General features: G+C 40.6%; 1 protein-coding gene across 3 annotated transcripts in view; it reads right to left on the bottom strand.

Annotated features, from left to right (window-relative positions):
- The window catches only part of usp24 (ubiquitin specific peptidase 24), a 39930-nt gene extending 26870 nt beyond the window's left edge, over positions 1–13060 (bottom strand). For 2 of the 3 annotated variants that reach the window (XM_015040802.1, XM_015040804.1), the window contains exons 1-16: positions 12652–13060; positions 8848–9016; positions 8578–8645; positions 8342–8485; positions 7152–7277; positions 6859–6894; positions 6662–6727; positions 4186–4251; positions 3769–3843; positions 3469–3627; positions 3253–3367; positions 3051–3154; positions 2437–2544; positions 2238–2333; positions 1972–2133; positions 635–721 (exon numbers count right to left, since the gene is read on the bottom strand). In XM_015040802.1, coding sequence (XP_014896288.1) covers positions 635–721; positions 1972–2133; positions 2238–2333; positions 2437–2544; positions 3051–3154; positions 3253–3367; positions 3469–3627; positions 3769–3843; positions 4186–4251; positions 6662–6727; positions 6859–6894; positions 7152–7277; positions 8342–8485; positions 8578–8645; positions 8848–9016; positions 12652–12930 — 1860 coding nt within the window. In that variant the 5' untranslated portion in view covers positions 12931–13060. The remainder of the gene's footprint in view (positions 1–634; positions 722–1971; positions 2134–2237; positions 2334–2436; positions 2545–3050; positions 3155–3252; positions 3368–3468; positions 3628–3768; positions 3844–4185; positions 4252–6661; positions 6728–6858; positions 6895–7151; positions 7278–8341; positions 8486–8577; positions 8646–8847; positions 9017–12651) is intronic. The other variant, XM_015040805.1, reaches the window with a different exon arrangement.
- Between the last annotated feature and the right edge of the window lie 933 nt (positions 13061–13993).

Here is a 13993-nt window from a genome sequence, read left to right as displayed (position 1 = left end):
GTCACAAATGAAAGCATGTGGAGTTTTCTAAACTTAACGACTCTGACTCTTCATGTGACTTATACTCTGGAGCGACGTCTAGTCCGGAAAATACAGTAAGTCAGATCTGGTCAACACAGAAATTCAATGGAAAAGCTGCGGGTGAGACAGGAGGCAGGACTGGAGCATTATTACACTCACTACATTGTGTAGTAATTTTATGCTTTCCCAATCTTGTGGAGCCTTCCACTTCTCTATATTTTCCAGTGAAAAGCACGTTCTGCAATAAAAGATGAAATAACTTCAAGGTTCTTGTATTTTTAAACACGTTTACCAGAGGTTTAATACGTCCACAAAAAAACCCACCCGCTTGGAAAAAACCCCCAAAACGGATTAATCACACAGACGGCTCTCACCCAGAACCCGATCAACCCAGAGTGTGTAATCATTAGTATGTGCCAAAGCCAATTTAGTTGAGCGAGTAAAAGATCAGTGCACACCTGGTTAAATTACCTCAAGCTGCAATCACCTGTAACACAATCGAACCTGTGACCAAAGGAGCCCTTGTGTGAAAGAACCCTTCTCCGTGATTGGACGGTAGGCAGGAATCAGCCAGATTAGTGGGAACATAAATTAAATGGGATTACGCTCTTACTTTAGCCAATGAGTTAGATATCTTCTTGTGCCAAGTATGAAATGAGCTTTGAGTGTTGCTGCCTTTATCGTCCTCCTGAGTGTGATGCTGGAGACATACATTTTATTTACAGTCGGGCGTTTAACACACACACACACGCACACACACACACACACACACACAAAACATGAGCCGTATCAAGCCAGCACATGCAGCTACGGTGAGATGATGACTGAAGCGTGTCGGAAAAGAAAAAAAACACTGCATGTGTAGCGTGGAGTTTGTGGCTCGCACAAAAACGGCTGCAGGTGAGAAAGAGCGCGCTGCCGTTATGATCCGCTATAAAATTTGGTAAAATACATTAATTATTTTGTTAGAATGCAGTATAACGAGGGGATAAGTTATTATTTCTCACAAACAAAGTGTATCTTGACAGTGCAAACTGGGAGTCGATCTTAAAATCTCACAAATGTAACATGGCTGAAACAATTAATTGGATGAATCGTGATTAATCAATTAATGGAAATAATTGTCAACTAATTCAGTTATCGATTAAACATCTGTAGAGTACACAGATTAAACAAGGCCATTTTACTACAATAACAACACATTCAGAGCCGTCATTAAGCCAAAATTGTATGAAAATATAAACATTTTGCATTCAGACATAATAAAACAACACTTGCAAAATGTCTGACTTGGAATTACTCAAGTGGGATAATTCAAATCCTGCAAAAAAAATCCCTATTAAGCACCTTTTGCTATCAAATGATTAATCAAATGATTCAGAAAATCATCAAGCATACGTTAAAGGAATGATGTGTTATTGAAGTTCACAAAATAATTATTATTCTCTTATTTTAAAAAAGAAATTAAATGATTTGTTTATTTGCATCTTTTAATGTGTTTCTAATATTTTATAAAAAAGCTTAAATGAAAAATCTTTAAAAAGTGCATTTTTTTACTTGATTAATCAGTCGATCATAATAATGATCACTGATTACTAAAATAATCGTTAGCTGCAGCCCTAAAATCTAATATAGTCAAAACATCCATTAAACTGCTTTATAAGCCAGTGCCAGCATTAAGGATTCATGTTTCCATACAAATCACTAATAACTGTAAAGGTGCTAATAATTCACACAACTGTGTGACTATTCCTGCTTAATGCTACAGACTAAAACACTTTAAAAATCTTTTGTCTTTAAAAACACAAACAGTCTGGATGTGAGCCACAGTTAAAAGGGTGATGATGCACAACCAGCACTGACACACCAACTTTAAAACGTCACAATAGAGGAAACTGTGAGGCAGAATAAATAACCCAGAAGTCAGAATGTTTCACATCCGTGCCTCACCTTCTTGATGTCTTCGATACATTTAATGATGTAGCTGCGTTTCACGGTCTCCTTGACGGCGTAGGCGTCACTGAGGATCCCCAGGTGTTCCTCCAGGGCCTGCTGAACCAGACTGGTGGGCAGGGTGGGGAGGTGAGCCAGCTCCCACAGCACCTCTAGCACCTACACACCAAAAAAAAAAAGAAAAAAAAAAAAAAGAGAAAAAACACAACATGCTTGAGACTCAACAAAACACCAGCAGCTTACTCAGGGGAAATTCTCCGCACCTTTCCTGTAGTCGTTTCTGAGCGAGATTCTCTGCCTATTCTCCCGATCAAACTAAGCAGCTTTTGCCGAACGCGGTCGCTCTCCACCTCCCAGCTCTATAAAAAAAAAAAAAAAAACACACACACACAAAGGGATCGGTTGTAAGGAAACGCACACTTAAGAGACACTTTTTGTCTAAGACATGCGATCAGCACCGACCTTCTGTATGAGGACGAAGAGGTGTGTGAGCTGATCGAAGCTGAACTTCACGGCGGCAGCAGCGATTATTGTGTGGATGTTCTCTATCACCGTTGAGGACTGACCGGCCTGAAAAAGAAAAAAATACAAATAGAAAAAAAATGCATATATTTATCTTGGTTATATTTCTGGAAATAGGCATCTTTATGAATTCCAGCGTCATTCAAGCATCAAGTTATATGTAGGGATGCACCGAGATGAGAACCTGGCCTGATATCGATATCCGATAATGATGCTGCTATATCGATAACCAATATTTACTGATATTATATATATTGTATATGTTTCCCTACACTTTTGGTACCGTATAAAAGTGACTGCACCACCTATGCAGCTTTTCTGATTTATTTAATCACCCCAAAATCCTCTGATGCATCACTATGACTGAAGATGTACCACATGGCTAACCTCTAGAGGTGGTTATTAATCATATAAGAGTGTTTATCGTAAATCTTAATTAAAAAAAAAAAAAAAAACAAACATCCATGAACTCCAGAGTGATGCATTTCTACCACTTATTTCAGATCTCTTACAAGTCTTGCAAACCAAAAAGAACCAAGACTGTCATTTCTAACCTGTATTCTCCAGATCTTGGTGAGTTCATCCAGGGACAGCTTACTCCCGAGCAGCTCGATGATTCCCTTTATCCTCTCACAGTACTGAGCCTGATCAATGTTACCTAAAGCAGCAAGAATCAAACATGAACCATCAAAACATCATCGTGTTTCAAACGGCTTAAGTCATATTCCTGACAGGTTTTCAGGGGCGACCTCTTACCTTCCAGCGCTATCGACAGGACCGAGTTCTCCACGAGCCAGTCGAGAAGTTTATCTGTGTCTATGGCGTTTTTCACTGTTTTTGACACTGTACTTTCTTCTATTAACTTGGTCACCTACCAGATGAAATTAAAAGAAAGTTTGATACAACACTTTAAAAAAAAAAAAAGGCACTGAAACAAGATGCATCAGCACTTCAAACTCTAAGGAAACTGACTTCTTTTAAGGAGTTCATTTTGGTAGAGAAGTGGGGAGTTTTGAGCATTCTCAGCAGCGTGTCCAGCCGCAGGTCGTCCACCACGGCGACCAGTTCCCTCTGGAACCTCATGCACAGCAGCTTGATGGCCGACAGCAGGTCAGGGATGCTCACTAGACGCTGGGGTTAGAAAGAATTTGACCAATCCGTGAGATTTTTTTTTTTTTTTTAAATAAACCATCTTAGTTTATGGTTGTCTTGGTGACCTTTTCCCCACTGCAGTTGCGGCAGCCAACACAACACGGTTCGTAAAAACACTACCTTGTCCTTCAGGTCCTTTTCCTCCAGGTTCTGCACATATGTGATGGTCTTGTGGATGACTGGATCGAGCATGGGCTACGCAAAAACAAGAACAAGCGACTTTGTTTATCTGTGTTCAGGGTCAAGGAGCAAGCGGATGCAGCAAATCAGAATAGAAATGAATTCAGAATGGGACTCATGGGTCACATTAAGCAACGAGTAGAATAAAAAAAAAACAACAGTAGAAATTTATACTAGCAGGAGGCAAACTAATCAAAACAAGAAATAGAAAAATCTAATAGTCCACACACTATGTGTGAGTGAGTGTATTTCTAATATTTCCTTTTATTTAACCATTCAAGTCTAAGAAGTATTTTAACTTTGCTGCAACTATGTGATAGCATTCATTGTGAGAATACAGAGTACATATTAGCTCACCTGGACGAGGCTGGAGTTTAAATATTCCGCACAAACACCAAGGGGCTGGACCAGGGCTGATACACACTGAGCACACAGGTGGAAAGAAACAGAGGGGATATCAAACACACACAAATCAATAAGCAGATCAACTCATCAATACCACCTGCAGTTCAGCTACATTTAAGGTTTTATAACAGCAACAACATAAGCTGTGCTTCTCAATCCTCTGCGAGACACTTATAAAAACCACAAACAGCAAATATTCTACCTCAAATAAATGCGAAGGCCTAAAGTTGAAACTGGATTTTTATCTTGTGTTTTCACACCTGGTAGTCCGGTAGACTGGGTTCGACTGGAATCCTAAATTCCAACATTTTTTTTTTTTTTTTTTTACATTTTCAGTTTTTGCGGTTCGCTTTTACGACGCACTGTGTCAAATAAACCAAACCCTTTGAAAAAAAAAGAACTGTTCACATCCTCGCCTGTAGTGGCGCTGCAAAAACAACCACTGAAGGAAACGACAAGAAAACCTCTGAAGACATGAGCGCAACTTCCTTCCTCCTTCACGAAACGCAAACAAAAATGGATTAGCATCAGATTATTGGGGTTGCAGGATTTCTCCTTTGTCCTTGGTAAATGTGCTAAAGCTAAAATAACACTCGGTTATTTCTCGCGAGAGCGCTAGACGCGCGCTTATAAAAGCCGAGCTGACCAGAGACCGCTCTACAAGCCGGAAGTGGACTATAGCGCAGGGCATTCTGGGTAAATACAACCCAAAAATAAATACGCTCGCGGGAAATTAGCTCGAGGTCTTTTACCAAAGACAAAAGAAAAATCCGACAACCACTAAATTTGAAGCTACTTCGTTTTAGTTGACATTTTATAAGGAAATGCGCTCAGTGTCCTCTTCGGAGGTTTTCGTGTCGTTTTCTTCAGTGGTTCTTGATGCAGCGCCACATGACATAATCCGGCGTGAAAGTGAACTGCACCAGCTAAAAATGTAACAAGTGTTGCAATTTTGGTCCCCAATCAAACCAAGTCTAACAGCTGTGAAAACACCCTAAAATATTATGGCTTCCTCAAAGAGTGATGTACTGTAAGCATGTGGTTGCACACACAGTAAAGACCATACTGTGAATTTCATGTCGATTAAACCAACCATCAAGTCAAACATTTAAAGATTTTTCTTCTAGATATCATTCACTCTGTCAGTGCTTAGTCACAAAAGCATAGTGATTAGTTTCCGTTTGTCCTTTTAAAGAAATCCTTTGTAATCATAATGTAAGCAGCTCCTTGTCCTCAATGACCCCGACCCTCCATCCCACTCGACTTCCTCCTCAAAGCGGACAGATTAATGAGCCACCTCTGGGAGTCAGAAGAGGAGGGAGCTCTTCTCCCGTTATCTTTCCTCCTTTCTCTTTCAGTCTCTGCCGTCTTTGGAGTAGGTTAAGCATTCAATGGCTAACGCTCGCAGATACTCCTGAGCTCTCACCACTGCTTAAGAGTGTCAAATTAGTCCGCGTTGAGCCTTTAGCCTTGTTAACATGCCGAGCGTCTGAGTCAATTGCTATGCAAACTGCTGCGGTTCCGGCCAGGTTCTGGTGAAGGAAGCATCCGCACAAGGATGCTTTCAGAAACATGTAAAACAACCGGGCATTTCAAGCGTCACACAGCGGGAGGATGTCAGAGCAAGAGAGCGTTACTGGGAGGGAGGCAGAAGAGGCACATTCAGCCCCCTGCAGCTGAGAGCGGAGGAGGGGGGAGACATGGTGACCTTTTAAGCCATCTCCATCAAAGTCTGTCGCTCTGCATGCATGAAATGTGCAACTATTTGAGGTATTACAGTATGCAAAGTAGGGCTGGGCGATATGGTTTAAAAATTATATATTAAACCAGATACAATTTCTTGCTTTAATAAATTTTATTTTGCTTTTCTTTTCATTAAAAAGAGAAATTACAAATTACAGAAAATATTTTCAAAAAGTATCGGGTCGGGATATGAGAATTTTTGTTTACTCACAAGGCATAACATTAGCAGAATGAAAACAAAAGTTTTCCAGAACAATGGCTTAAAATAACTAGAAAAAAGTCGCTCTGGTGAGGAAAAAAAGTTCTTTTTTTTTTTTTGGAGTTCTAATAAAATTACTACTTCGATCTCCTGTTATTACAACTTTAGTCTTGTATTAATATGACTGTATTCTTGTAACATTATGTCTTCAATCTTAGCTTGACCCTTAAATTTTGTTGTAGAGTTGACCTGAATTCAAAATCCAAATAAATTGAAGTTGCAAAACATGTTTGTCAAACAAGATGGCAGCCTTTGGGTGTATTGACATCACTCTGAACTATGGAAAAAACCGATGAGTATATTGGTGAAAAAAAAACAAATCCAGATTTCCCTGAAAAAAGGAAATCTTCAAAAACCAAAACTTGGACTAAAACGATTTATCGCCCAGCCCTAATGGAAAGAAATGAAAGGAAGGGATATTCTTACAGCGATCTCGATCTCCTCCGAGCTGAGTTTAGTCTGGATGGCAGCGAATCCTCCTAACTCTCCAAACTTCACCACAAAAATAAAAAAAGAGGGGAAAACAAAAAAAAAAAAAAAAAAAAAAAAAATGAAGTAAAAGTACTGCAAAAATGTATCATTTATAAACATGGACAATTTGACATGGACAATTTATCACTCACTCGATTCACTAAGTCAACCAGCCAACCGTGGGGCTCCTGAAAGAGGAAACAAATCATGCTTTCATTCAACAATGACAGCGCAAACTCTGACAGACGGTCGTGTTGCTGACAGCTGTTGTGCGTCAGTCGCGTGTTTTCATGAGCTTATTGGCTCAGCTACTCATCACCGAGGATGAAAAACAGAGACTCATAAGGAAACTGGTGTATAAATATTCGGCCAACTTCGCACACATGCCGGTGCTTCTGGGTAAACCCTGCAGTAAATGGTGACAGAAAAGAAGAGCGTCCCTTACTTTCTGGTAGGTGTTGCTGGGAGAGACTGCAAATATGTTGGCCTCGTCTCCGAAAACTTCGGCCCAGTTCCTCTGACATGACTTCATTCGGTTCTTAAAGTGGTACTCGTTGTCGGGGTTCAGGGCCTGCTCACAATAAAACAAAAAAGACACTGTGAGATGACGTTTGGCATCTACAGCAGTAATGCAAACAAGACTCCTTGCCGATTCTTTACGGTGACATCGTACATCTACAGCTCCATAGCAAAAATTTAACAGCAATATTTTTTGATTTATTTAGCACATCATGGAGAGAAATGAAATGGCTGGTCATTTTTTTCAAAGTCATATTTTAACCGTGTTATTCATATTGCCAAACTAATTATTTCATTCACAAGCTAAGTATTTCATTTTCAGACTAAATATTTACTGTAGTTTACAAACTAAATATTTAGTTCCAAAGCAAATATTTATTTCCTGAACTAAAAATGTGATTTTCAAACTAAATATTTCGCTTGCTAAGGAGATGTTAAGCTAGCTGAGCTAAATCTTTAGGTCCAAGCTAAATATTAAGTTTGGGAAAATAAATCTGAGTTTGGAAAGCTAGTTGGAAACTGAATATTTAGTTTGCAAGCACAATAATTAGTTTCACTAACTAAACATTTCATTTACAAACTAAACATTTAATTTTCCAACTAAATATTTATTCCCCAAACTTAAATATTTAGCTCAGACCTAAATATTTAGCGAGATAAACTAAGTATTTAGTTTGGAAATTAAATGTTTAGTTTGGAAAATACATATTGTTTTTAGTTTCCAAGCAAGATATTTGAAAGCTAGATATTTATTTTAGAGCTCTGACATTTATAAAGGCACATATAACACGGTAGAAATATTACTGAAAAATTACGGCTTAAATAAACTAAAACATTGCTATTCATTTTTTACTGTGGAACTTTACAAACATTACCTCATAGTTATCAGATTAAAGGAGGCTCAATATAAAGAAATTTTTTTTTTGCAGATATTTAAAAAAATATTTTCAAAACAATTTTTCCTTTTTTCCCCCACCACTTTGTGTTGACCTATGGTATACAATCCCAATGTAACACATTGAAGTTTGTGGTTAGAACGTGATAGGTTCAGGGGGCGTGGGACAGAGATGTTCCCTGCATGTAAAACAATCTCCTGGACACAGAGAGACAGCCCACCATGGTCAGGACCCCCATCAGGTTGACGGGGACGGGGTCCTGCTTCACCCTCTCGGCCACCAGCTCCACCAGCAACATCAGCATGTTGTAGATCCCCTCGTGGATCTCCGTCCCCCACTTGTGGACGGCGCTGCTGGTCAACAGCTGGCGAGACGTAAAAACGGGAAGACAGTGTAAGTCGACGAGCGGCTCAGCCCATCCGCTCCGGCGGTCGCTCCGTTCCTTTCGCAGCTCACCTTTTTGAAGGCCTCCGGCATGCACCGATCCACAAACCGCTTGCAGTTCTCATCGGCGTCCGCCAGACCTGACGAGAGAGGGAGGTTCAACGCTCTGAATCTGAACTTGGAAGAGGAAGATATTTGGTCGGAATACGCAGTCAGCCGTGTGACTGAGCGTCCGCAGGAACGGCATGTGGTAAAAACCACCCGGCGGTCCAACGACACCATCTCACTGCCACGACGTTTTGTGCTTAGGAATGTGAAACGAGATGACCAGTGCTCTCTTACCGTGCCGTGCAAGGCAGGTGGAGGCGATGAGGCACTTGCCCAGGGACTCCTCTCTCTTGTAGGGGATGGACCAGTGATCGGTGAAGACCCGGCTCTCCAGCTCGTACAGGTTGGTGGTGGGGAACTCCATGCTGCCTCCCGAGCAGTTCCCGTTCTCGTCGTTGCTTCGCTGCAGACAGACGGGCGTGGCAAATTTATTACCAACATGCAGAAGGTGACTTTATCCCTCCACTCCTCCCCCAGAGCTCGTCCTTTCTGTTTTACGAATGTCCAACCCGCCCTCCGCGAGATGCGAGGGTAATACAAATCGCCTCTGTAGCATCTGCCCTTCATCTCTGCTCCATCTTCACGCATTTAATTAGGGAGCTTGACATGTTAATCTGCCACAACTGAGCAAATGAAGGAGAAATCCACAGAAAGAGAACAGATTATTTAGCCCTAGCTGGAAAAAAACAAAACTGAATCATTTACCTCAAAAAGTTTGCCAATATATTCATAAGGTCAGATACATATTGTCGTATCTGAGAGCAACCGTCCCCTTACTGAAGGTTTGAACTGTAACTTATTTGATCTGCAGACCCACCCGCCCGACCAAACCCCCCCAGAGCTCATCTCCAGCTACATTATAAATGAGCAAAGACTATTACGGCCTATTTTGCCTGCAGGCTTCACCAAGTTTAAATATTAATGCCGTACAACGCAGTTGGGTCAAGTCCGCCTAATCTGAACACATATCCAGATACTGGCTTACGTATTATTCAATGAAGTCCTTAGGCATAACCTTTATGCTACAGTTACTGAGGCTGGTTCAGAATCGTTAACATTTCTTTTAGCTCTGGATCTGAAGGAAGGATCTCCCAGTAGCAGTCAGTCTTGCAATGAATCTGAAAAGGCCTCTGACTGAAGACTTGCGCGACAAGACACATGACTGTCACGACATGCCAGCAGATCAGAATCAAGGCAGCAGAGACGATATTTCACAGTAATACGTCTTGGATGACACCATCAGTTGTTAGCAAGAACCGCTAATCCACCTCATTTGCTTTTGCCGCATCTCTTTAAAATCTCTGTCTAAGTTTAAGGTTAGGTTCTTACCAAAAATGTTGATGGACGAAGTGGCTTAAAGCAACCGATGACAAATAATCCTGATAATTCATTGGTTAAAATCAGCCTGTTTTATATTGTTGTTAGTTTATAAAAAGCAGAACGGCAAAAAGGAACAACATTCCGCTTAGTACGCTTTGTTTGCTTTTTGAAAACAACTTTAAAGGTTTAAGGGAGCCAATCTGTGTTTGTTCATGTCTATGAAACAGCATCAAGAACCAATTGCCGCTTTCTTGAGAACATATTATATCAATTTTTAAATTTCTCTAATAACGCCAAGTCCATAATACATTCGCTCACGAGAATCTCTTGCCGGCCCGGTGCCCGGCGGTCAGTGTGATCTCGCGTGCATCAAAAGCCGTCAAACACGTGACAGTAAGGCGATAGGCCGCACTTTAAGTCTAACAGGAGGAGGCGAAGTGCAGGGAGCAGGAGGGAGGAGGATGCAACCGGAGATGCATCGTGTTTCATCCTTTCCCCTTTCTAGGAAAATTAGATATACGACAAGCAGATGGATGAGAGGTGGAAATAGCAGGAAGACACGGTTAATAGAGACGTTCGGTTGGAAATCCGATGGGAGAAATGTGGCAAAGAAAACCTGATACGTCTGAGCAGGAACAACACATGACATCCCAATCAGAAACGAAATGACCAACATATGTTTTTTGTAACACCTGAAGACATAAGCAGAGTGGAAGGCAAAATGTGTATGTGTGAGTGAGTGTGTGTGGTTGTGCTGGGGCGAGCGGGTAACTCTGCCCCACTCTGTTACCGTGCGCCCACAGCCCTCTTGGGAACTCTGCGCAAAAACTGCAGCATGTTTGTGTGTGTGTGTGTGTGTGTGTCGTAGCGGCCGAGGGAGGAACTATATTTAGGAGCGACACACGAGGCCACAGACCAACCGCCGGTCTGTTACACATAAACACGGCAACTAAGAGAAGGGGGGGAATTAATGGCGTTCGTCCTTTGTGTTATGGCAAGCGCAGAACGTTTCACATCTTCAAACCTCACACGGAAGTGACTTTTGATGAGTTCCCGTCAGGAAGTTCTGCTCCAGAGGTGTTGTGAAAAATTAATATGTCGTCACAGAGTCCTTGGTTGTTGATGTGCCCGGTGGTTAATGCCTCACCTGGCTGCCGTGCTTTAAATCGCTACACGATAAATGGAAAGGGTTTCTGCAAAGTTCGTCCTGCAGCTGTTATGTAATTAATCCGAGTTTCATTATGTGTATGTTTCACATATAACACAATACTGAAATTAGCTTCTGATTTGCCAGCGAGGTAAAGGGCTATTTCACAATTTATTATTATTATTATTTTATTTTAGCCATCTGGACCAACTTAGATCAGTTGGGTTTCACATTTTTTACTCATTCAAGAGTTGTTCATTTTCAACTGGTTCACCCAATTCAGATTGGTTATAAGGGCAATTTCTAGTAACTGTGATAGTAACTTTAATTTGTAACAACATTTTTAAAAGGAGCGATGATGCTAAATCAGACTTAGTTTAGGAATAGGAAAGCAAAGACATTTTTTGAGCTTAATAATAATAATAATAATAATAATGTACAAAAATTAGGGTCATATTTAATGTATAAATGGGAATATTCTTGCAATTTGTTCATTTTACAATGGATTCTGGACTACTACCACTGACAGATATCCTGCTGCAGATTATTATTATTTTTTCATATTGGAATTAGCAGGTCAGACCTAAAGAAAAATAAAATCAATCTATCTTAAGTCATAATCAATATGTAAAGTAGACTTTTTCCTTGAACGCCTTAATATTATCTGCAAGAATCACTTAGCTGCCGATTCCTAACCTATGAAAGCACAGACTTTGAAAGAGCATACTCATTCCACAACAGGTTTTCTGACAGAGCAACAGGTCAAAGGTCAGGCAGCAGAGGAAACACAGCTATGTATTGCTTTAGGGGTCAGTCAAAGCAATCCTACTGTGCTATGCTGACAGGCGCTTTATGAGAGGCCGGAGGATTTCATAGCTTTCGCAGCACATAAACACAGCGGGCTGGACGAAGTTAGGACCCGTAAGCAAGTATTATACTGGCAACCAGTTGCTGCTTCTATGAGAGTGATCACTCATAAGAACATATGGATCTATACACAACTATTACCAAAATGGCACCTTTGCTATAGAGATATTGCGAAACCGCTTCAAAGTCAAGTTAGAGAGAAATAAAATCTTAACAGTGGTCGAGCTGTCAGACAGTCTCCTGGTTAGAGGCAGATAATACGATGCAAATCATTTCAACAGTCTAGATGACAATCAAATAACCATTTTAAACCAGAGCTTCCTTTAAACATCTGTGAAAGTGATGCTTTCGCTGCTGCTCCAAATTACTGGCGGGTTTCACCCTCCAACTTAGCTACAAGAAAAGCTACTAGCTAGCTAGCTAGGCTAGCTTGCAAATTTGAATTTCTCATTAAGCTTTAGCAGTAAAGTTCCTAAACATACTGTCCAAGAGCTCCTTTTGTATCAGCATGAAGTCCTAGCATGTCCTGTCTGTGTGGGACTGGTGGATCATTTTCTCCCTGACAGCTCACGTTAGGGGTTGCTGCATGTAGCCTTGAAGCCGCTAAGTTGAGCTAGTTAAATGGGCGAGCCTACTTTCTGTTGCAACTTACAACCGACCGTATTTCCTCACTCGCTCCTGGAGCCGATGCGTGTTGCGCTTACCTCGCCTTCCACGACGTCGTGGTATGCTGGGGGGGGATCGAACCCACTAGTCCCAGTCCTCCCGCTGTTTTCCCCGTCCCCACTGGAGCCCAAGCCGGTGGAAGGCCCACTCTCCATCGGCTCGTATCCATAGCCGAGTCCGGGGCTCTCGTTCGTTAGAAGCGCCACTGCCTCGTTGATGTCATTCTTTGCCAGCCGGAGCGCTTTCCGTATCACGTCAGGATCTGGGAAACCCATGCAGAGGAGCGTCGTTATGTGCTGCTCCTCTTCGGTCTCCATTTTCGGGGTGTCTCCGCTTCCCACACTAGTTGTACAGCGGTGCTCGGCACAGCCCTGTAGCTGTGCACGCCGCCATGTTTACAGTCCGCCGCCGCAGCTAGCCTGCCTGTCACGATTTGCTTCTCCCAGAACAGCGCCGACACAGGTGATACGGTGAATTCTGCATTCCGAGAACTGCAGGCTGGCCACGGGAGCGCGCACACAGTACTAGATGATTCAGTGATTTTAACCTCGTTATTAGTGTTTACCGTCTGTGCGGCTTCACCTGGAGGAGTTATGTTTGGAAGTCCATGATACATGAACTTTACTTTTTTCAAAAGATGAACACAAGTCAATAAGCCGCCCTATATTATTATTATTATTATTATTATTATTATTATTATTATTATTATTATTATTATTTTAAATAATAATAGCAAAATTGCAACACAATTCATCACTCTCCCTTCTCCTTCTACTACTACTACTACTACTACTACTACTACTAATACTACTACTACTACTACTAATAATAATAATAATAATAATAATAATAATAATAATAATAATAATAATTGAGCATAAATCATTTCCGGTGTGCCATTATTTGCTAAAGTGTAAATAATGTCAAATGTATTTTTTTAAAAGCTAATACTACTTTTTTGTTTTAAGATCTTTTGAGGAATCCCCAGCTGATCAATGAGCACCATATATTGATTTAAATAAACAAATTTTAAATCTATTTCTGCGAGGTATAAATAATTTTGTAATTGTGAGAAATCAAAAAAATTGCAATATGCTTTACATTTAGAATTTTTTAAAATTCTTTTATAACTTTTTTCATACTTTTTGATGCAATGAGTCCCCTGTTTTCTGTATAGAAATTGTTCTACATATTTTATAACTCTACTTGAACATATGCAGGTATGTGGAAATGCAGCATAGATTTATAAGATATTTAAAATTAAATTTGAAGGTATTTTTAAATTTTTCCACAAAAAAAGAAAAAACCGTTTAATGCAAGTCATTTGTCCATCTTATTTTTAGTAAAAAAAAAAAAAAAAAAAAAAAATTTTTAAAAAGT

This window comes from Poecilia latipinna, unplaced genomic scaffold (genome assembly GCF_001443285.1).
Source record: "Poecilia latipinna isolate Pla-1442-1.1 unplaced genomic scaffold, P_latipinna-1.0 Scaffold527, whole genome shotgun sequence".
NCBI lineage: Eukaryota > Metazoa > Chordata > Actinopteri > Cyprinodontiformes > Poeciliidae > Poecilia > Poecilia latipinna.
Note: the sequence above shows the minus strand (reverse complement) of the source record. Positions and strands in the feature narration are given on the sequence as shown.